Raw genomic sequence first — 24920 nt, 5'->3', positions numbered from 1 at the left:
GGGTGCTGGGAGCTGCTTCACATTTTTGAACCTCTGTTTCTTTGATCTTGGGTTGAACTTGACCGGTTCAGACCCAAAATCTTCTAGGACTCCTGGCCCAGAGTGGAGAATTTGAGCTTTTCCACCAGAGGCGGGGCTGTGCAGAGCCGCTCGGAGCCGGTGAGGGCAGCGCTATAGCCGCTGGTGTGCGGTGTCACGCGTGTGCCATCAGAACGCACCCTCATTGGGGTTAAGAATGATTCAAAGGGAGAGGGGGTCTTTGGAAGAATCGTTCCTACTCTGGGTAAAGATAGGCCAGTCCTCTTGAGTGATTCTAGAAATGTATTTTCCCAAAGGTTTTGATGAGCTTGACAAAGTTTCAAAGACTATAGGCTACATGTTATGGCTGGAAGTCCACACCGAAGGTACAGAATATTGATATTATCAGTATCAATATCTTATAATGTTAAAAACAAAAAAGTAGTTCCTTAGAGACCACCATTCCTTAAGAGACCACCTTAGAGACCAGCCGTAGCCAGTATGTAAGCTACCAAATGCCTCATAGCGACATTAAATACAGAGATCCATTTGTGAGATGACCACTTTATTAAATCACCAGGTGTTCGAAACACTTGAAAAGAAGACTATGACTGGGAAATTTCTGCTGTGTGTCCGACACCGGGACTTTGTGTGTGTTAAGGGTTTGCTTTGAAGCCCACCGAGAACCTCATCATGGGCTTCTCCCGGGGCCTCAGGAGGCAGATGGAGCTGGGGAAGCCCCGGAGCCGAAGGCGGCTCACTCCCCCGTCGGGGACGATGGTGAGCCTGGCGTGAGTGATGACATCTTGGAGCTCCAGGGTCAGGCTATCAAATAGGTGACTTTGGTTGGGAGACAGCTGAAAAGCAAGCAGATGCAGAGGCCCTAGTCTGTTAACAGGGTATGTGTGGCCAAATGAGCCCATGCCCCAGGCAAACCTTTGGCCTGGACTTAAGCGAAGGGGCTTTAAAATAAGTTATTAAGTGATGATAATTTGGCTTTCCATGAAAATCTGCTAGTAGGAATAGGATGCCCAAATAATACATGAATAATCAGGCCCCAATAAACAATTGATGGGCAACCTAAATGCCCACCAATTGTTTCTCATAGTTGATTATACATAAGCAAATTGATAAGAAAATGAAAGAACAGATCATCTTGGTCTCTCCCAGAGATTATTACCTATCTTCACATGGGAGCAGCTCTCACCTCCAGCCTGACCCTCTTTCTAAATTAAAGAAGACACTTGTGGAATATCTCAGAGCGTCCACCTGCAGGACCATTATAGCTTTAAATGTGCTAGTAGCCTCTTCTACAAAGTTACACATAATGCAGAGACATGTTTCCATGTATGTTTTCTGAGCACGTAACAATTTTGTTCTAACAAAATTTGGAAATACAAAAGTGGAGAGAAATAGAGCCTTTCTTCTTAAGTTTTCAGATAGGGGTTTTAAACCTCATTCATTTTACCATTAAACTGAGCAGAAACCTTGGAGTGTATCCTAATCCTTCAACAGAGAATCTTAGGGAAATAGCATAGTCTAAGTGCTGGCTCCTAAAGACATGCCACACGAACCCTGGTCACAGGAAGCAGTGGTTTCCACTTGTGGGCCGGGAGAATCCACTTTTGCTTGATCACATCTTCTTCTTCCTGAGTTGTCAGGACGCACCCATCCACTTTACAGCTGTCAGGAGCATTGCCTGTTGGAGCAAAACACAGCGTGATTTTCTGCCCTCATTTACACTCAGTTTGGCATATAGGACATCATGCTTTTTTAATAAGATCAAAAACCCAGCAAAGAACAAGTCCCTGCTCTTCCTGAGCAAGAGCAAAGGTATGAAGTATGTGAGAGAAGGAACAAACTGGTTTGTGATGCTCAGATTGCCTCATGAAATAGACATTTCTTTTTCAGAAGACTCAGAAGCAGTCCACCATATGTGAAGGGGCTGGCGCATTTCAGTTTGAATGTATAGCGTTCTCACTTTGAAATCTGAATGTATTTGATAAGCTTCCTCAATTGCAGATTTAATTACTTGCAGACTGCTATGTGGCTCATCTGAAATTATTATGAAGCTGGAAAATATTTTCCTATGACATATTTCTTAACATGACAATCAAAAGGAAATACTGAGTTTTATGTTAGCTAGCGCTGGGCACCAGCAACACACATGTATTTGGGAATTTCTGAGTCATCTTCAGGTGAGAGTATATGGTCCTGAGATTCTTCTCTCTTTGGAATATCATAGGAATCATGTGTTCAGTGGGGTTAGAGGACCTTGGGGGGAAGGTCCCACTCTCTTTGAGAAGACAGAACTTCTGTTGGGGCTCTTTAGGATCAACAGAGTAGGAGCTGCTAATTAAGAACCCTGGAAAAGAGGAGGCTGTGGCTCACATGCCCGCTTTGTGGCCCATCTCTCAAAACGGTAGTCTCCAGGGTGGGCGAACATGCCCCTGGGGTACATACGGACACAAAGGACGCAGGAAGAGAACATTAGAGCTGCTATTTCTATTTGATATATATACATATGTGAATGTATATTAAGCTTTGTGTATTTGATATAACTTACTATATTATTGCTATAAGTGGATACTGCCATGCTCCCTCATTTCCATTACAGTCATCATATTGTATGTACCAGAGGTATCCTGAGTGATCGACAGTGGTAGATTCACGACCTGTTGCAGTTTTGGGTGCCTGCTTAAGTGGATATACTGTTTGTTATCTAGTTTTATCTAAAGCATCCCTCACAAAAATAAGTAAGTTATTTTAAACCATTCATGCAGAGAACTGTGGATTAAATATGCCACAAAAAAATGCAAGTATGTATGAACAAGAAAATCCAGAACTGCCATTTTACCTGACCCTCAGTCAGCCACATTGAAAAGTAAAAACCATGGCCACATAACCAGACCTAAAATGCAGTCTTAAAAAAAACAAGCAATGGGGAAATGACTCCCAATTCAATAAATGGTGCTGGGATAACTAACTAGCCATATGCAGAAGATTGAAACAGGAACCCTTCCTTACACCATATATAAAAATCAACTCAAGATGGATTAAAGACTTAAATGTAAAACCTGAAACTATAAACACCCTGGAAGATAACTTAGGAAATACCATTCTGGACATAGGAACTGGCAAAGATTTCACGATGAAGATGCCAAAAGCAATGGCAACAAAAGCAAAAAAAAAAAAAAAAAAAAAAATGACAAATGGGATCTGATTAAAGAGCTTCTGCACAGCAAAATAAACTGTCAACAGAGTAAACAGACAACCTACGGAATAGGAGAAAATATTTGCAACCTATGCCTCTGACAAACGTCAAATATCCAGAATCTATAAGGAATTTTAACAAATTTACAAGCAAAAAACAACCCCATTAAAAAGTGGGCCAAGGACATAAACAGATGCTTCTCAAAAGAAGACATACATGCAGCCAACAAGCACATGAAAAAATGGCCGATATCACTAATCATTAGAGAAATGCACATCAAAACCACTGGGAGATACAATCTCACACCAGTCAGAATGGCTGTTATGAAAAAATCAAAAAATAACAGTTGCTGACAAGGTGGTGGAGAAAAGGGAACATGTACACACTGCTGATGGGAGTGTAAATTAGTTCAGCCATTATGAAGGTGTTGTGGCGATTCCTCAGAGAACTAAAAACAGAATTACCATTTGCCTTAGCAACCCCATTATTGGTATATAACCAAAGGAATATAAATCATTTTGCCATAAAGACATGTACATGTATGTTCATTGCAGCACTGTTCACAATAGCAAAGACATGGAATCAACCTAAATGTCCATCAATTGTAGACTGGCTAAAGAAAATATGATACATATACAACATGGAATACTATGCAGCCATAAAAAATAATGAGATAATGTCCTTTGCAGCAACGTGGATGCACGCAGCTGGAGACCATTATTCTCAGCAAACTAACACGGGAACAGAAAACCAAATACCATATGTTTTCATAAGTGGCAGCTAAATAATGGGAACACATGGGCACATGGACACTGGGGCCTAATTGAAGGTGGAGGGTGGCAGGAGGGAGATCAGGAAAAAATACTTATTGGGTACTATACTTGAAACCTAGGTGACAAAATAATCTGTACACCAAAACCCCATGACACAGGTTTACCTACATAACAAACCTGCACATTTACCCTTGAACCTAAAATAATAGTTAAAAGAAAAAATAGATAAAATGCCATCTTTCCAAAATAAGTTAAAATTACCAAGACTTCCTGAAATAATTATAGGCACTACTGTTGATGAGCCTGGCCATGAACTTGATATAATGGTTAATAATTGAGTAAAGTCACAATAATTCCCAAGACATTTAAAAACCACTCACCCGGAACATGAATATAAACTGCCACTATTTATTCAAAAGTGGCTAGCATGGAATACTCAATGCAGTACTTATAAAATGTCATATAATACAATTATAAAATTGTATCAACTTCGTTTGAATTGTCTTAATAATACACATATGTATTTCATAAGAAAGTAAATACAGAATACCAGCGTTGTTTGTCCAAATATTTTTTTTTTTAACAAATAGAGGTGCACGGTTTTAAAAATGTGTAAATCACTGTCTTAAAAGTGAAGCCCGGGGAAGAAATGGTCACTCCTCTTCCCCAATCTGCTTAGGACCCTTCTCTGTAAAAAGCTGCCTCCCATCCCTGTGCTCCTCACAGGCTGTTTCCAAGGGGGATGCAGAGCCTCTATAGTAAAGAGCTGGACAGTGTCATAGAATCTTGTATGACTTTGGGGGTCATCCAGCCCAAATGTGAATTTTATAGAGGGGTTACTAAAGTTCAAAGCGCTGGCTGGGCATGGTATCTCACGCCTGTAATCCCACCGCTTTGGGAGGCTGAGATGGGCATATCACCTGAGGTCAGGAGTTCGAGAATAGCCTGGTCAACATGGTGAAACCCGTCTCTACTAAAAATACAAAAATTAGCCAGGCATGGTGGCGGGCACCTGTAATCCCAGCTACTCAGGAAGCTAAGGCAGGAAAAATCGCTTGAACCCAGGAGGTAGAGGTCGCAGTGAGCCAAGATCGTGCCACTGCACTCCAATCTGGGTGACAAAGCAAGACTCCATCTCAAAAATAAATAAGGGTTGGGCACAGTGGCTCAGGCCTGTAATCCCAGCACTTTAGGAGGCCACCGTGGGTGAATCACCTGAGGTCAGGAGGTCAAGACCAGCCTAGCCAACATGGCAAAAACTCATCTCTACTAAAAATACAAAAATTAGCTGGGTGTTGTGTAGAGTGCCTGTAATCCCAGCTACTCAGGAGACTGAGGCAGGAGAATCGCTCAGACCCTGGAAGTGGAGGTTGCAGTGAGCCGAGATTGCACCACTGCACTCCAGCCTGGGCGACACAGCAAGGCTCCATCTCAAATTAATAAATAATAGATAGATAGAGTTCTAAGGGTTAAAGTAGCATGCTCAAAATTACACAGCTTAAGTGGGGAATCCACACCGAGAGCCCAGTGTCCTCAGTCCCACTTCCATAGAACTCAATCTTTAGAATAAACACACCAATTATAAGGTACTTCTTTATGGCTTTGCATTTACCTTTAAAATATTTTGTGTCAATTTCAATTCGAGTTATTACTCCAGGATGTGCCAATCGGAAAACTGCCCATTCACAACCCGGAACCAAGAGAATGCCATTGTCATCATTCTGGAATTCAGAAGAGAAGAAAATGGTAAATGAACTTAGAGTCATTCAAGAAACCAGTCCTGAAAACCAACGGGTGGAAAAGGTTGACGTGCTTCTTTTATTTCTTACTGTAGAAGAGTGTTTCCTGGGGCCTGATGTGTAGATCACTGTCATGTAAATTGCCTCTTTGCTATCATTTCTTAAATATCTCATGCCAATTTGTGAGTTCATGGGGCCCGGATAAGTTTTTCTAAATTTCTATGTCAATTACAGATCCCTGCAAAATGTTATACGTGCAGCAATCTTTATCTAATCCAGTCCATAGGTTCTCTAATTAGTTTGTTTTGACCTTTCAAGGTACATATTTTGTTGGTCAAACCTATACCGATACGTGATGTACGTTCAAACCTTAGTTTTGAGAACGGAGAGTTTGTTCACTGATCTCTCAAAGCATCAGGTGACATGAAATCCAATTTAGGAAGGGGAGAGCACTTTTCTGACCAAGTTTTCAGTAGGATTTGCAAATTGAAAGGCATTGTATTTTTTGTTTCGCTTCATCTTGGTTTCTCTATCTCAAATTAGTTACTGGCCAAATTAAACAGCTGCATAGACTCTAGGGCGCCCTGTCCATCACAAGTTCACATAAGTGGTGTAATCCTGAGATACACAGATATTTAGCATTACTAAACTAGTAGTTCTTCCCCAGACCTCCCAACATATTTATTCATAACTTTTGTATTATTAAATCGCAGCTCTTTTTGTTTCTTTATTGAAGAAACAGAGGAATGTTCCAAAAATGCATTGGCGTAGCTGGCAATGACCGGTATGTTTGGCCTTCTGAGTCTCTGCCCTGATATCATCATGAAAACAGTGGGAAATTTGGAAAAAGTAAATCATAGTAATTAGCATTTAGAACAATGCATATGAGGATTCTAAAATATGCAAAAGTTTATTTAAATGAAAAAAGTTCCAAAAAATACTTTTTAGAAAAACTTTAAACCATAGTTATTTTTAACTTCTTACTTCTAATATCGGTGGCCTGTCCAGCCTTCTTGCCGTTTCCCAACCATCCGCCATAGACTTTGCCCCACCGACTCCTACAGAAAATAACATTGTTGAAGGGTAAACTGTATGATTTTAACTATGAGGACAAATACAATGCTGTAATTAAATTACAGATCTCATGCATCTGAGCATTGCTACATAAATTATTTTCATTAAAGTTAATGTTTCAGTAAATTCACAATCATAGCGTTAGTTAAGTTTTACTTTTCCTTTTAAAGCAGATACTTAGGCCAAAATTAGGTAGAAAAATTGGTAATATTGACTTATTTCATGTCATAAAGGCATCAAATCCTACACATGGAAGATTAATCTCATCCACTCCCATGCTTTGAGATGTGCCTTTCCTTTTAAATCATGCTGACCAGATTGGAGTATGTAATGCTGGTGTCCAGACTTCCTAAATAAGCCAGCTCCGAGAATATCATCTTACCTATTATATTGTTTGGGTGCCCAAACTTAGCGTTACTATATCCTACACAGACGCCCCCAAAAGCGATGGCCCCTAGGTCTGCATGTTCCTTGGGGTCGGTTGCTGTCCAGTCTTTTTGTCCAGTACCTAATACTCTAAGTCGTGCAATTCCACCATCTGAAAAGGAAAGGTGCCTTAGTTATTGTTTGTAAAAATGGCTGCTTGTGTATCATCAACTACAGGACCCTCCTGTCTTCTCCAGTGTCATCTCTTGGTAGGTTTTGGCCACATCCGCCTGCTGTTTCTCACATACAACAAGCCCACTGCCCCAGGGCCTTTGCACTTGATATTATCCTGTACCAGAACAACTTTCCCAGCTCTCCAAAAGACTACTTATGTTCCTCACCTTAAAGGCATGGCCTCAGAAAAGCCTTCCCTCCATCCTCTGAAGTTATCTCCTCCCCGCTCCATCCAGCCACTGCCTGCTCCCCAGGTTACATTTTATCATATCCCCTTGCTTATTTACTCCAGAGCTCTAATTACAGCCTGAAATTATCTTTTTAAGTCCCTGCTAAAATCAGTCTCTCAAACCCAGAAGGCGAAATCCTTGGAGACCAGACCAGTTATCTGTGTTGTGCACTTCTGTGCCGCTCTTGTATCGTCTCTACCTAGAAGAGGTCTGAGCACACAGTAGGCATTGAAGTTTTTTTAATTAAATAAACAACTCCAGGGTCAAACAGCATTTGAGAAATTCACCATACAAATAATATTTCGTGCTAGAAATGAGCATTGCTGACTCTCACAGACTCGGACAAGAGAACCTTATGTTTTTATTTTTACAACACCACACTGCTTAGCAATGTTATTGAGAATACAAAAGATAATATTCACAAAATCAAATTGCTACTGAGAACCACAACAGCCTGAAATTAGGTCTGCAGAGCAGCAAATAGCTACCAAAATCAACTCACAGCATCTGATTCTAGTAGAATTAATGTTTTGTTTCTTCGAATATTAATTCCTAGAAGGTGGAAACCAAGCATTTTTAATATAGAAAATTAATTTAATCAAAATACTCTACTAAAACAAGCCCTATATGTTTTTATTTTACAAATTTGGTGAAAATGAGTGATCTGAAAATTTTTTGGTAAAACAGTGGAAGTCTTGCTATTTACAACAAATAAAACCAAAAACTTCATTGCCATAAAACCCTAGAAAACATCCTGGAGGGAGTCGCTCAGCAGGAGCTAGGCTGTGAGAGAAGTATCACTGCCATTCCAGTTCATTAAATATCATAATTGGCTTTAATGGTATAGAAGATATTCATCTGTTGAAAGTAAAGTCTACTTCACATTTTTAAAACTAAGATTCTTCTTTACAGAGTTAATATCCAAAGTTGCTTTTAATCACAACTGTCAAGGAATCCCAGAAATGACTCTTCATCCTCTGAGTACATCTCATTTAAACCAACCCATTCCCACCCAGTGTGTCCCCGCGACATCAGCCTGGTTTTCCGCAGCTTCTTTTCCCTTTACACCTGGATCCCAGGTGGAATCCTCATGGAGCAATTAAAGATGCCACTAAGACTTGGGACATGAAATCTGCATGCAGGCATTGCCCATCTTTCCTCTTCAGGTCGTCAACGCTGACCCATTAGGAAAGAGCTTTTATGTGCTTAGGGATCCTTCATATTCAACCCAGAAAAGCAGGGCTCCCACTCAGAAGCTATTTTAGACCCTCTTTCAACTCATGAATCCTATACAAACTGGGTTGGACATATAAAGTTGCTATTTTGGTGGATCAGAAATAGTCAAATAGAAATGTTTATGGCTCTACCAAAATACTTTTGTTATATGTATCACTATTTTGCAGTTTTTTGTTTTGTTTTGTTTTGTTTTCTTTTCTTTTTGAGACAGAGTCTCGCTCTTGTCACCCAGGCTGGAGTGCAGTGGCACGATCTCGGCTCACTGCAACCTCCGCCTACCGGGTTCAAGTGATTCTGCTGCCTCAGTCTCCCCAGTAGCTGGGATTACAGGCATGTGCCACCACACCTGGCTAATTTTTGTACTTTTAGTAGAGACGGGGTTTCGCCATGTTGGCCAGGCTGGTCTCGAACTCCTGACCTCAGGTGATCCACCCACCTCGGCCTCCCAAAGCTATTTTTCTTATCTGTCTCCCACTGGGTTATTCACTTCATAAGGACAAGGACTCTGTCAATTAAATCTAACAACAAATAGTTACTGAGATTCTCTGTTCCCCATGCTGTACTAAGTGTCAGGTGTACGAAAATGACGATCTGGACCCACGGCCCTTTCTTCATGAAGCGTACACGCTATTGGCTCTGACCTACACATTGTCAGGAAAATGATTATATGGCCAATGCTCAGTCTGTAGCTCAAAGTAGTTATTCCATAGTGTATGTTAAATTAACAAGTGGGAAAAAGGCCTGAATCTCTTGTAAGCTTTGCTCATTCATTGTCTTGCACTGTTTTTAGAACAGATGATTTCAGTGAGTAATTAATATTAGTAAACATGTGTTTAGATCTTTCCATTTTCATGTCTCACTTTAAAGCATCATAACCAGAGAAACATTGCACCTAAAATAAGGTTCCAGAGAACCACTTCTGGCATGACAGCAGGAGGAGCTTTGCTGTCCTGTTCCTCAGTGGAGTTGGTGAAATTTAGGGGGGTTGGGGGATGGGAAAACACTTCAGGTCTCTGGAAATGGTCCTAAGGGCATACGAAAATTCAGCAACATCTATTCAAGAACATCTGCTAAAATTCAGTAAGAGCAGTGAGAGTCTGCAGTATCTGAATCAAGACCTCACCTTCACACCCTCTCCCAGATCAGCAAAGTGGAGACTGCAAACAAGTGCAGCCCACGGTTTCAGGGCTGTCTTCCCAGGAGAGGCAGGACATCAGGGCTTCTCATTCTGCCCCTATATGCCTGTTGCTGAGGCCAAGTCCTGGGTGAGTGTGGTTGAGAGGTAGGGGCTCCTTTATTTGATCCAGCCCTGACTCATGGGACAGGGTCCTACCTTAGGCGTGGCCACTGGGATATTGGGGCCACAGTGACCCATCTCATGGTCCATGAGGTGGAGGCGTCACACTGAGGGTGAGACATCCCCAGCCCTGCAAACCCTGTAACTCAGACAGAGGAAACACCAAATCCGAGTTGCTGTTCAGCAACACCATGTTGTAAGAGGTTTGTCCCACGGGTCCCCTGGGGACAAACACCTAGCTAACCTTCTCACACCACTAGAATATGCTCCCTGGGACCTCCCCCCTATTCTGATGGGCAGTAATTTGATTGTTTACTACAAATGAGGCAATCCTGGGCTTAAGGTGCCATCTAGTGCTGAAAAGTAGGCAGCTACCTAGCAGGAAATAAAATCAACAGGAAATTTATAAAGATTCTCTAAGCTAAGCTTGTCCAACACATGGCCAGTGGGTCTTATGAGGCCCATGGTGGCTTTGAATGTGGCCCAACACAAATCTATAAACTTTCTTAAAAACGGTATGAGATTTTTTTGTTATTTTTTTGGGGGCTCATCAGCTATTATTAGTGTTAGTGTATTTTATGTGTGCCCCAAGACAATTCTTCCAATGTGGCCCAGGGAAGCTAAAATATTGCACACTCCCTACATTTAAGTAAACATATTCAACAAAAACTGAAACAAACCAGACAGAAAAGACTGGAATAAATAACTAATGCTTCAATGCACAGGCATTGATGTACATCCATAAGAAACAACAGCAAAGAACTGTGACATCCCCAAATGGACAAAGCAAGGAACCAGTGACTGATCATAATAAGACAGTGATATATGAACGCTGTGATCAATAATTCAAAATAGTAGTTTTAAGGGAACTCAGTGACCTCAAAGATAACACACAAAAGCAGCTTAGAAGTTTATCAGAGCAATTTAATGAAGAGATTTAAAGAATTTTTTAAATCAAATAGAAACCTTTGAATGGAAAAATACATTTGCTGAACCGAAAAATTCATTAGAGGCTCTTAAGAGTACAATGAAGCAAGCAGAGGAAAGAATCAGTGAGCTCAAAAATGGGCTATTTAAAAATACACAGAGGAGAAAAAAACGAAAAAGAATTAAGATTGCTTACAATATATAAAAAATTACTCCAAAAGACTAAATCTAAGAATTATTGGTGTTCAGGAGGGAGTTGAGCAAGAGAATGGGGTAGAAAGCTTATTCAAAGAAATAATAGAAAACTTTTCAAAACTTGATGAAGACATAAATATCCTGGTACAGAAAGGTCAGAGAATACCAAACAGATTATATCCAAATAAGACTACTCCAAGGCTTTTCAAAAATCCTAAAGGTCAAGGACAGGCTGGGTATGATGGCTCATGCCTATAACCAGCACTTTGGGAGATCAAGATGGGTGGATTGCTTGAGCCCAGGATTTTGAGACCAGCCTGGGCAACATGGTAAAATCCTGTTCCTACCAAAAACAAAAAAATACAAAAATTAGCCAGGCATGGTGGTGTACACCAGTGGTCCCAGCTACTTGGGATGCTGATGTGACAGGATCATCTGAGCCAAAGGAGGTTGAAACTGCAGTGACCTGTGATTATACCATCAGACTCCAGCCTGGGTGACAAAGTGAGACCCTGTCTCAAGGAAAAAAAAAAAAAAAAGGTCAAGGATAAAAAAAAATCATAAAAGCAGCAAGAGAAAAGAAGCAAACAACATAAAGAAGCTTCAATTCATCTGTCAACAGACTTCTCAATGGTAGCCATACAGGCCAAGAAGAAGTGGGATGACATTTTAAAGTGCTGAAAGAAAAAAAGACTGTCATCCAAGAATATTGTATCCAGAAAAGCTATCTTTCAAATATGAAAGAGAGAGAAAATCTTTCCTGGATAAACAAGAGCTGAGAGAATTCACCACCACCAGTATTAAATGAAATGCTAAAGTTCTTCAGTTTGAAAAAAAACACTAATGTGCAAAAAGAAAATATTTAAATTTATGAAACCCACTAGTAAAATTAAGTGCATTAATGAATTCAGAATACCCCAACACTGTAATTATAGTGTGTAATTCACTCATAACTCTAGTATGAAGTCCAAAAGACAAATCTATCAAAAATAATAATATTTTTGTTGATATCATTAACAGGCGTTAAAAGATAGGCAATATAAAAACATGCAAATTGAGACAACATAGAGTCAAAATGTGGGAGGAGGGATAAAGTTAATAATGTGGAGATTTTTAGTTTTTCTTTGTTTATTTCTATTTTTTTCTTTGTGATCTAAGATGAGTTGGCATTTCTTTAAAAGAATTTGTTATATCTATAGATATTTTTATAAGCCTCATGGTAACCACAATGCAAAAACCTATAATAGATTTGCTAAAAATAAAAGTCAATTAAAATGTACTATCAGAGAAAATTAGTTAACCACTAAGGCAGAAAGAAAAGAAAGGAAGGGGAGGGGAGGAGAGAGGAGGGGATCAGAAAACAGGCAACAAAATGACAGTAAGCTCTTACTTACTGATGACAATACTGAGTTTAAATGGACTCAGTGCTCCAAATCAAAGGCATACTGTTGCTTAACGGACTAAGAAACAAGACCCAACTATATGCTGCCTACAAGAAACCCACTTGACCTATAAAGACACAAATAGGCTGACAGTGAAAGGATGGAAAAAGATATCTCATGCAACCAGAGACCAAAAAAGAGCAGGAGTAGCTACACTTATATCAGATAAAATAGATTACAAATCAGAGACTGTTAAAAAAAAAAAAAAAAGACAAGACACCATATAATGATAAATGGGTCAATTATGAATACCTATGTGTCCAACACCAGAGCTTTCAAGTCTTATATAAAGCAAACATTAATAGATCTAAAGGGATAAATAGACTGCAATACAGTAATAGTAGGTGACTTCAACACCTCACTTTCAGTAATGGACAAATCGTCCAGACAGGAAATCGACAAAGAAATAGTGAAGTTGAACTACACAGCAGATCTAATGGACCTGACATTACAGAACATTTTACCCAACTGCTGCAGAATATACATTCTTTTCATCAGCACATGGAACATTCTCTAGAACAGGCCGTATCTTGGGCCACAAAACAAGTCTAAACAAAGTCTAAACAAAAACAAAAACATGTCAAGTATATTTTCTGACCACAATGGAATGAAAGTAGAAATCAATAATAAGAGAAACGTTGGAAAATACACAAACATATGTAAATTAAACAACATGCTCCTGAACAACAAATGGGTCAGTAATTAAGAAGGAAATTTTTAAAATGCTTGAAACAAATGAAAATGGAAATACAACATACAAAAATATATGGGATACAAAAAAGCAGTAGAAGGAAGTTTATAGCAATAAATACCTATACCAAAGAAGTAGAAAGACTTCAAATTAATCTAACAATGCATCTCAATAAACTAGAAAAGCAAGTATAAACCAAACCCAAAATTAGTAGAAGAAAAAAAATAAAGATCAGAGGATAAGTAATGGTGACTAAAATAATACAGAGGATCAACAAAAAAAAAAAAAAACTGGTTTTTTAAAAAGAAACAAAAGTGATGAACCTTTAGCTATACTAATTATAAAGAGAAAAGACCCCAAAAAATCAGAAATAGAAAAGGGTACATAAAAAATGAGACTGACTCTCTTCTCTTTTCCATTTGACAGACACCTGCATTTTCTTATGCAGTGCCAGCTGTGTCCCTGAGGTAACAAGATGAAAATGAAGGCCAGAGTAAACAAATTTGGCCATATTGAGCACCTGATCACCCAGACTGCTTTTAGCTCTGGCAAAGTGGATATTGTCATCATCAGTGATGCCTTCATTGACCTCAACTACCTGGTCTACATGTCCAGTATGCTTCTACCCATGGCAAGTTCCATAACATCATCAAGGCTCAGAATGGAAGCCTGTCATCAGTGGAAATCCCATCATTAACTTCCAGGAGCAAGATCCCCCACAAAATCAGGTGAAATGACACTGGTGCTAATTATGTTGTTGAGTCCACTAGAATCTCTGTTACCATGGAGAAGGCTGGGGCTCACTTAGAGGGGTAAGCCAAAAGAGCCATCATCTGTGTACACTCTGCTGATGTCACTTATGTTTATGTGGGGTGTGAATCATGAGAAGTATGAAAACAACCTCAAGATCCTTAGTAGTGCCTCATATACCACGTACTGTTCAGCTCTTCTGGCCAAGGTCATCCATGACAACTTTGGCACCATGGAGGGACTCATGACTACAGCCTATGCCATCACTACCACCCAGAAGACCCAGAAGACCATGGGTGCCCTTTCTTGGAAATGTTGGCAGGATGGCCACAGGGCTCTACAGAACAGCATCTCTGCATCTACTGGCACTGCCAAAGCTGTTGGAAAGGCCATCCCCAAGCTGAATGGAAAGCTCACTAGCATGGTGTTCCAAATCCCCATCTCTCTGTTGTTTTGGACCTGACTTGCCATCTGGAGAAACCTGACAAATATGATACCATCAAAAAGGTGGTGAAGCAGGCATTGGAGTGTCCCCTCAAGGGCATCCTGTGCTATCATGAGTGCCAGGCTGTCTCCTCTGACTTTAACAGACATTCACTCTTCCACCTTTGATGCTGGGGCTGGCATTGCCCTCAATGACCACTTTGTCAAGCTTATTTCCTGATATGACAATGAATTTGGCAACAGGGTAGTGGACCTCATGGTCCACATGACCTCCAAAGAGTAACAGTCCCTGGACCACCAGCCCCAGCAAGATCACAAGAGGATTAGAGAGGTTCTCAGCTGCTAGGGAGTCCCTGCCACACTCACCCTCCTACCATACTAAGAATCTCTCCCTGACACAGTTTCCATGCCAGGCCTCCTGAAGAGAGAGGGGCCTAGGGAGCCACACCCTGTCATGTACCATCAATAAAGTCCACTGTATTCAGCCAAAAGGAAATGTGACCACAGAATCACAAAGATTAATTAGAGACTATTATGAACAACTACATACCAAAAAATTGGAAAACCTAGAAGAAATGGATACATTTCTGGACACATACAATCTACCAAGATTGAACCACGAAGAGATAGAAAACCTTAATAAACCAATAATCAATGATGAGATCAAAGCCGAAATTTAAAAAGTCTCCCATCAAAGAAAATTCCAGGACCTGATGGCTTCACTGCTGAATACTACCAAACATAAAAGGAATAACTAATACCAATTTTACTCAAACTCTTCAAGAAAATTGAAGCAGAAGCAATACTTCCAAACTCATTCTACAAGACCAGTATTACCCTGATACCAAAACCAGACAAAGACAACAACAAAAAAAGAAAACTACAGGTTAATATAACTGATGGACATAGATGCAAAAGTCCTCAACAAAATACCAGCAAACTGAATTTAACACAATAAACAGATCATTCACCATGATCAAGTGGAATTCATTCGAGGAAGGCAAGGATGGCTCAATATACATTAATCAATAAACATGATACATCACTAACTGAACCAAAAACAAAAACGATATGATCATTTCAATAAATGCTAGAAAGCATTTGATAAAATTCAACATCACTTACTCCGTGATAAAAATTTTAAAACTCAGTGAATTGGGTATAGAAAAAAAAGTACCTCAAAATAACAAAAGCCACATATGACAAACCCACAGGTAACATCATACTGAATGGATAAAAAATAAAAGCCTTTTCTCTGAGATCTGGAACAAGACAAGGAGGCCCACTTTCACCACTTTTAATAATATAATATTGGAAGTCCTGGCTGGAGCAATTATGCAAGAGAAATAAATAGCATCCAAATTGAAAAGAAAGAAGTCAAGTTAGCCTTCTTCACAGAAAACATGATCTTAGAAAAACCTAAAGACTCCACCCAAAAACTGTTACAACTGATAAACTAATTCAGTAGATTTTCAGGATACAAGTTCAACATACAAAAATCAGTAGCATTTATACACACCAACAGTGAACAATCTACAAAATAAAACAAGAAGGCAATTGCATATGCAATAGCTACAAAAACTATAAAATACAGAGGAATCAATTTATCCTAAGAAGTGAAAGAGCTATACAAGGAAAGCTATAAAACACTGATGAAATAAATTGAAGAGGACACAGAAAAAATGGAAAGATGTTCCATGCTCCTAGATGGAAATAATTAATATTGTTAAAATGACAATACTATCCAAAGAAATTTACAGATTCAATTCAATCCCTATTAAAATACCAATGACATTCTTCTCAGAAATATTTTTCAAAAAAGTAAAATTTAAATGGAAGACCCTGAATAACCAAAGCAAAAAGAACAAAGCTGAAGGCATCACACTAACTGACTTCAAAATGTACTATGAAGCTATATAACCAAATCAGCATAGTAATGGCATAAAAACAGACATACAATAGAGAACCCAGATATAAATCCACACATTTGCAGCCAACTCATTTTCAACAAAGGCACCAAGAACATGCAGTGGGGAACAGTCTCTTCAGTAAATGGTGCTGGGGAAACTAGATAACTGCATGCAGAAGAATGAAACTAGTCCCCTATCTCTCACCATATGCAAAATAAAGTCAAAATGGATTAAAAACTTAAATCTAAGACTTGAAACTATGAAAATTCTAGAAGAGGCTGGGTGCGGTGGCTCACACCTGTAATCCCAGCACTTTGGGAGGACGAGGCGGGCAGATCACGAGGTCAGGAGATTGAGACCATCCTGGCTAACATGGTGAAACCCCGTCTCTACTAAAAATACAAAAAATTAGCCAGGCATGGTGGTGGGCACCTGTAGTTCCAGCTACTCGGGAGGCTGAGGCAGGAGAATGGTGGGTGAACCTAGGAGGTGGAGCTTGCCAGTGAGCTGAGATCGCACCACTGCACTCCAGCCTGGGTGACAGAGTGAGACTCTGTCTCAAAAAAAAAAAAGAAAGTAAAAGGAAATTCTAGAAGAAAACATTTGAAAAATGCTCTAGGACACTGGTCTTGGCAAATATCTGTATGTAAGACCTCAAAGGCAACAACAGGAAAAACAGACAAATGGGATTACGTCAAGCTAAAAGACTGCTATACAGCAAAGGAAATAACAAAGTGAAGTGACAAACCATAGAATGGGAAAAATATATATTTGCAAAATATCCACATAAGAAGCGATTAATAGAAAGAATATATAAGGACAACTCAATAGCTAACAACTCAGTAGCAAAAAAATAATTTATAAATAGGCAAAAGATCTGAATAGATATTTCTCAAAAGAAGACATACAAATGGACAACAGGTATATTTTTTAAGTGTTCAACATCTCTAATCATCAGAAAAATGCAACTCAAAACCACAATGAAATGTTATCCCACCTCAGTTGAAATGGCTTTTGATATGGTCTGGCTCTGTATCCCCAGTCAAACCTCATCTCTAATTGTAATCCCCACATGTCAATGGAGGGGCCTGGTGACAGGTGATTGGATGGTGGGTGTTTTCCCCATGCTGTTCTTGTGATAGGGAGTTCTCATGAGGTCTGATGTTTAAAAGTGGCACTCCCCCCACCCCCCGTCTCTCTCTCTTTCTCTCTCTCAATCCTGCTGCCGTGTAAGACATGCCTTGCTTCCCCTTCTCTTTCTGCCATGATTGTAAAGTTTCCTGAGGCCTCCCCAGTCATGTAGAACTGTGAGTCAATTAAACCTCTTTTGTTTGTAAGTTACCCAGTCTCAGGTAGTGTCTTTATAGCAACGTGAGAGCAGAGTAATACAGCTTTTATTTTAAAAGACAGGGGGAATAGTGGATGCTAGCGAGGATGTGGAGAAAGTGAAGCCCATGTACATTATTGGCGAGAATGTAAATTAGTACACTCACTATGGAAAACTATGAAAACTCCTCAAAAAAACTAAAAATAGAACAACAATAGATTCATCCAGCAATCTCACTACTGTGTATATATCCAAAAGAAAGTAAATCAATATATTGAAGAGATATCTGCACTTCCAAGTTTACTGTGACACTGTTTACAATGTCACAGCCAAAATATGAAATCAAACTAAGTGCCCATTAATGGAGGAATAGATTTTAAAAGTGGTATATATACACAATGGATTGGGGATGGATACTCCATTCTCCATGATGTGAATATTATGCATTGCATGCCTGTATTAAAACGTTTATGTTTTATGTATTATGTACCCCATAAATATATATATATACTTACTATGTACCTATAATTGAAAATATTCTTAAAAAGCTAATGTGGTATATATACATATGCCATGGAATACTACGCAGCCATAAAAAGGAATGAAATAAGGCCGGGCACGGTGGCTCACGCCTGTAATCCCAGCACTTTGGGAGGCCGAGGCGGGCGGATCACGAGGTCAGGAGATCGAGACCATCCTGGCTAACATGGTGAAACCCCGTCTCTACTAAAAATACAAAAAATTAGCCGGGCGTGGTGGCGGGCACCTGCAGTCCCAGCTACTCAGAGGCTGAGGTGGGAGAATGGCATGAACCCGGGAGGCGGAGCTTGCAGTGAGCCGAGATCGTGCCACGGCACTCCAGCCTGGGTGACACAGCGAGACTCCGTCTCAAAAAAAAAAAAAAAGGAATGAAATAATAGTATTCACAGCAACCTGGATGGAGTTGGAGACCATTATTCTAAATGAAGTAGTTCAGGAACGGAAAACCAAACATCATATGTTCTCAGTTACAAGTGGGTGCTAAGCTATTAGGACGCAAAGACATAAGAATGATACAATGTGGGGAATGGTGAGGGGTGAGGGATAAAATACTACACATTGGTTACAGTGTACACTGCTCTGGTGATGGGTGCACCAAAATCTCAGAAATCACCACTAAGAACTTACCCATGTAACCAAACACCAACTGTTCCCCCAAAAACCTGTTGAAATTTGTTTAAGACAAGTGAATAGAGATCTGAAGAGAAATGTTTCCAAATAAAATATATGAATGGCCAGGAAGCATATGAAAAGATGCTCATCCTCATTAGTCATCAAGGAAATGCAAATGAAAACCACAGTGAGACACCACCTCACATCCGCTAGGACGACTATAAAACAAAAGAGAGTGTTGGGAAAGATAGGGAGAAATCAGCACTCCTTTACGTGTCTGGTAAGAATGTAAAATACGGCCGGGGGCGGTGGCTCAGGCCTGTAATCCCAGCACTTTGGGAGCCCAAGGCGGGCGGATCACAAGGTCAGGAGATCGAGACCATCCTGGCTAACATGGTGAAACCCCGTCTCTACTAAAAATGCAAAAAATTAGCCGGGGGAGGTGGCGGGCGCCTGTAGTCCCAGCTACTCGGGAGGCTGAGGCAGGAGAATGGCGGGAACCCGGGAGGCGGAGCTTGCAGTGAGCTGAGATCTGGCCACTGCACTCCAGCCTGGGCGACAGAGCGAGACTCCGTCTCAGAAAAAAAAAAAAAAAAGAATGTAAAATACGCAGCACTGATTGTACACTTCAAATGGGTGAATTGCATGTTAATTATATCACAGTAAAGCTATTAAAAAATAAAATGAGTCATTTGTACATACCACTTCAGCTGCTAATATAACATACTTGTGAAATCTAGTTAGGATCTATCTAACCTAATATAACTTAGTTCTACCACATCCTAATTTACTTGATAATTTTTCAATAACTACCTATTGATTTGTGCATTAAAACAAGAATTTTCTGGAGCATAAAAAGGGGAAATTACAATCCTAAAATGCTAACGAGATCAATTACAAGTCATTTTATATTTTATAAACATATCAACATAAAGTAAAGAAGCCATGGAACTGGAGATAAGTTCATGTCATGATTACCTGGGAAAATGTTGAGTCTGATATGAGTCCATCTCTGCTGGGAATTGACAAGAAAATAGTTGTGGCCGGAAGCAGGGTTTCCTGGCTTAAGCTCTGTCATGGGAACCAAGTAACTCCAGTCATCAGATTTTAGCTAGCAATAAATATAGAAATGTCAGCAATTGCTCTTGAAAACAATACATTCTGTCATCCTATTGCCTCTGTGGGACTTAAGGTGTGGAGATACTTTGGAATAAAAATTAATGATGGATACCTAATGAAACACTTTAATACAAACAGTACATATCAAGCCCCATGTTTAATAAAAAAACAGAATAAAGGCCTGTTTTGTTTTCATACTGATCAAAATAGCCAGTGGGTGATGGTGGCAGAGGCTTGCAAATGAAGGACAAGATCTCAGACCCCTCCAAATGTCTTCACATAGAGGAGTGGTGACGTGAACATTCAAATAAAAACCAAGGTTATTGCCATGCACCATGACATCTGGGGAAATCTGTTGGCCTGAACCTTGCAACCATTTTCTCTAGGTTAGCACTTCTTAAACTAACGGCCCTATTTACCGTTGCTGCTATTTACTTTCCTGTCTGTTATGGATCAACATTTCTGTAAAAAAACAATACAAACTAATTACTAAATAAATGTAAAAAAAAAAAAAAAAAAAAAACAAGAATGTACCAAAACACAAGCCCTGGTTTTTTTTTTCCCCCCAACTGTTTCTTTTATTAAATTCTCCACACATAAAAGTTACTTCAAATTGGTATAAAAAGTGTTTAAAGGTTTACTATCAGTTTCCACACGTGTGTTCATCGGGGCCAGCAGCCAGTTGCAGGTGGGCGCTGGTGGAACCCTTTGAGAAGCAGGGCTCCATGTCCCTCATGGGCCATGATGCTCACTCTTCCCAGGCTGAATGAACCACTGAGATGTTTGTAAGGCCACAGTGGGTCAGCAAATGATGCTGGGAGCACCAGGGTTGGGTGTCCCAAAGAATCGCCTTGCACAGCCCGGTGTGCAGAGCAGTTTCCCCTACTGTCCTAATAATTGGTGACAAGACCCAATTCATTTGGGGGAGATGTACCTCAGCAATGGCGTCAAACTCCTCGGGAGTGGCTGCAGCTCCTATCCTGACTCCTCTTTCTGGGATTTCTGGTAGTTTATCTGCAGTTGGAATGACCATTCGGAATTAAGATTAGGGTTCAAAATCAAAGGGAATCTACTCTCTCAGTGGTTTGTATGGTAATTCTCACTTTGCAAATAACACAAGATATTTCAAAGTACCAAATGATCAAAGTAATGGACATATTTGCTGAAGTTCCTCAATATTTAATATATTAACAGTCATTTCAAAAAATAGTACAAGATGTTTGATACTGCCTTTGCTTGTCAAATAGTAAATGTCATCTCTAAGTTAGCTCAAACTTCAACAAGTTTATCACATCACTAGAGTTTTCAAAGTTGGACTGTGACAAGGTCCATTCCAGGAACACCACCTCTCCCAGTGTCATCCTTAGGATTGATTCTGGGGCAATTCAGAAACAGAAGCACTCACAGGCAATTGAGGGACTTGCCGAAACAATCTTACTCGTTTGTCATTGGTCATTTCCACTTTTAGAGTAGCATCTCTCATAGCATCATTTCCTGTTCAGGTGCCCCAGCCATCTTCGGGGAGCAGGGCCCGTTCGTGTCCACAGAGCCTCATGCAGTACTGTGCACATAGCACGTTCACTGTAAACTTGCCAACCCACACTGACTTATCTTCCCTAAGTACATGTATAAACACACACATAATTGTACATATTTTTTAAAAATTAATGCTAAAGTCAACATCAGATGATATCAAAGGAATAAAAATACAGGTCTGTGGAGACAAAGTGGCTCCATCTTGGATGCGAATCTGCCATGTTGATGTCTGATTAGCCTCAATCCTGTGAACACGTCCTGATTCCAACTTGATTTACTATCCTTAGTCCGAACATGTCAACCTTGATGTTATCGCACAAATTAGAGGCTGTGACGCACACAGCCCTCTTCCCTGTTCCGGAGGCTGCCTTCAGTTGTCCCACTGGGGCACACAGACCCTTTCCCTACAGCATGTGAGCCCTGGGTCTCGGGAGTAACAGTGCAGAGATTTACCATCTTGCTGCCGCCCGAGGCCACGCTTCTGTTCGTAAGTTCCCCCAATAAAACACTCATTACCAACAAATTGGATTTGTCAGCCTCTTTCTTTGGTTTCTTGGTTTCTTCGGCACCTGGGGTCTGCTCTATGTATATGGCCCTTTCACAGAATATATCTCATTTATAGAGGCTGCGGGATTCATAGGCCCAGCATTCCAAGATGCAGATAGAAACCCTTGCCAAAAATGCCATAGCAGCTGCCCCATCACACACACCAGGAGAGCCCAAAGCGTGGCTGGTGCTGCTCACCCCACAGCTGTCCCAGACCTGGCTCCACATCACCCGGGTCATCTGAGGCACAATTTACTCCCTCCCGCCCACCCAGCAACCTGCTCACCCACGTTCCAGGGATGATGGCCTGCCTCTGCGTGAAGCTGAAGGATCGTGGGAATGATAAAATCTACATCTGGCTGTTAATACTGTTAAGCCACAAATCAAAAACCACGGAGCGCTCTATTAGGAGTCCTAATCCTACAGCTCCGTTACAGTAAAGTAGCCTTAGTCAAGTTCCTGAAGCTGTCTGGGTTGTACGGAAAGTGAGCAATTGTGGGGGTGTGGCTGGCCAGAGGAGCCATGTGACCTCATAATTCTCATTTTGGGGACAGTGGTTCCTAAGGCACCTTCTTCCAAGTTTGCTGCTTGAATTGACACTCGAGGAGCGTAATCTCCCGTGAAATAAGAAACGTCCACGTCGAAGGCCCGGATGACTCCTTGGATCCCCAACCTGAGGACGCACCAGTCGTGACCTGAGCAGCACAGAGGACAAGAGCAACCTCGTTAGGGCCGACGCAGCAGATGCTGCATGCAAGGCAGCGCACCCCACATGCACCTGACCCACAGCGGGGGCCACTTCCGCCCATCACAGGAAAACCTGTTTGGGGCGGTTCTTAGCTAATATGACTGCAGGATCTCTCATAACCTGGCCGCATGTGACCACCATTTCCCAACAGAAATCCTCAGTTCTGGCCAGACCAGAAAATCCATAGGCTGGGATCCAGGAAGACCTGACTCTGGTTCCAAATGGATCATTTCCTATGATTGTCCTTGGCAAATTACTTACCTCTTACAGTAGAGAGTCTCATTTTCTCAACTGTAAATTAGGGATGCCATTAGCTTCCATAAAGCTCAGACTGGGTAGTGTGATGTAGAAAGCACCTCGCCAAGCTCAGCAGGTTGTAAGCAGAGCTGGTTCTCCTGCAGACACTGTGTTCATTGTCATCTCAAGTTCAGGAATTGCCATAGCACCCTTCAGCCTCCAGCCCCACCACTGGTCAGACACCTGCCTGCGTCTACCAAAGCCTTCAGAGTCTTGACGTCAAGTCTGCCACTATGGAGTTCTTGGTTATTTGCTGCCAGATATAAACCCACCTTAAAATGTCCAGATTTGTTAGAAACTAATACTGCCTCAAGTACTGTAGAAAGACAGAAAACTAGAAATATCAAATATTTCTGTAATACTTGAGAGAGTAGCAAGTAAAAATCCAATTATCAACCTAATGCCTGATTTGTTTGCTTTTCTTCAACTTCAAGAGGTATATTTTGATTGAGACTGAGTAGTAGCAATGAACAAAAATTGCATAAAATCGTAAAAGACAGTGGGTACAGTGTTGAGAACAGACCCTGGCCCGGTCCCCAGCTTATCTTGCTAGCAGTGTGCCCTGGGCTGAGTCCAGGAATCTGTTGCCATGGTAGTAAAACGGAGATAAGGAGACCTACTCCAGAAGACTGCAGTAAGGACCCAGAAGATGCACACTGCCTAACGTCTGCCACATTGCTCAGTGAGAACCACTCTTTTTTCCATCCGCAGACCTCACCAGGGTTTTCATTTTCCCAACAAAGTGCTTCTCACCCATTGTGCCTGGTAGGACATCAGTGATCCAGGCTCACGCCGCCCCTTCCTGACTTAGAGTCTGATGTTCAGATAAGGACATCCAAGATTACAGAACATTCCAGGGCCCCATGTTAAAGCTGACCCAAAGTGAACCCTGACTTTGCAACACCCCTCGTTTTTAATTTTGCAGTGTCAGATGCGCTGCAATGAGCTAGCCATTGTTATTACCTGGAATCCTTTTCCTCCTGGTCTCCCAGCCATCCATCCATTTCCCAAACTCAGTATATTCATGCTCTTTAAAGCACGGGCTGTCACTCTAGGGCAAAGACACACAACAAGGTAACCATTAACATTCATGTGATCTCTTGGCTTCCAGCAAGTCCACTTCTGTCCCACAGGGCCAGAGGAACGGTGCAAACAGGTCTAGGAGAGCCTCTGCCACCACCTTCATGCCCAGCTAGCCCCTCCCAGATTGAGGGATGCCTCCACTTTTATCATCTTCAGAAAAAGAAATGTTACTTCTTTGTGGGCCTCAGCACACAGAATTGACCACTGACAGCAGCAGGAACAACCACATCACCAAGCACTCTGTGGGCCAACAGCAACCTACACGGGTATTAAAGTGAGAGAGGCTGCTCAGATTTCCAAGCAGGCCAGGTAGACTATTCAATAAGGAATTCATCCAAAGTCATAGGAAGAGCAGGCTGGACACTCAGGGTCCAGCTGAACCCACACAGCACACTCTGCAACCCCTGAGGAATGCATGGTCTCTGACGCCCCACAAAGTCTCCTTAGACAGCGGAGCGCACTTCTTCATCTTCCAGAACGAGGAGAATAAACGCATCCTTCAGGAGTGTCCTGAAGTTGACACAGCCAACACGAAAGACCCTGGAATAGTGCGGATGCTCAGAAATTGTTGT

General features: G+C 41.0%; 1 protein-coding gene across 1 annotated transcript in view; it reads right to left on the bottom strand.

The window, feature by feature from the left end:
• Positions 1 to 566: 566 nt before the first annotated feature.
• The window catches only part of ALLC (allantoicase), a 43567-nt gene continuing 19213 nt past the window's right edge, over positions 567 to 24920 (bottom strand). The window contains exons 4-12 of the mRNA XM_023198357.2: positions 24229 to 24316; positions 22790 to 22915; positions 21073 to 21152; positions 19998 to 20130; positions 7201 to 7356; positions 6729 to 6802; positions 5618 to 5726; positions 1593 to 1717; positions 567 to 875 (exon numbers count right to left, since the gene is read on the bottom strand). Coding sequence (XP_023054125.2) covers positions 675 to 875; positions 1593 to 1717; positions 5618 to 5726; positions 6729 to 6802; positions 7201 to 7356; positions 19998 to 20130; positions 21073 to 21152; positions 22790 to 22915; positions 24229 to 24316 — 1092 coding nt within the window. The 3' untranslated portion in view covers positions 567 to 674. The remainder of the gene's footprint in view (positions 876 to 1592; positions 1718 to 5617; positions 5727 to 6728; positions 6803 to 7200; positions 7357 to 19997; positions 20131 to 21072; positions 21153 to 22789; positions 22916 to 24228; positions 24317 to 24920) is intronic.

This window comes from Piliocolobus tephrosceles, chromosome 15 (genome assembly GCF_002776525.5).
Source record: "Piliocolobus tephrosceles isolate RC106 chromosome 15, ASM277652v3, whole genome shotgun sequence".
NCBI lineage: Eukaryota > Metazoa > Chordata > Mammalia > Primates > Cercopithecidae > Piliocolobus > Piliocolobus tephrosceles.
Note: the sequence above shows the minus strand (reverse complement) of the source record. Positions and strands in the feature narration are given on the sequence as shown.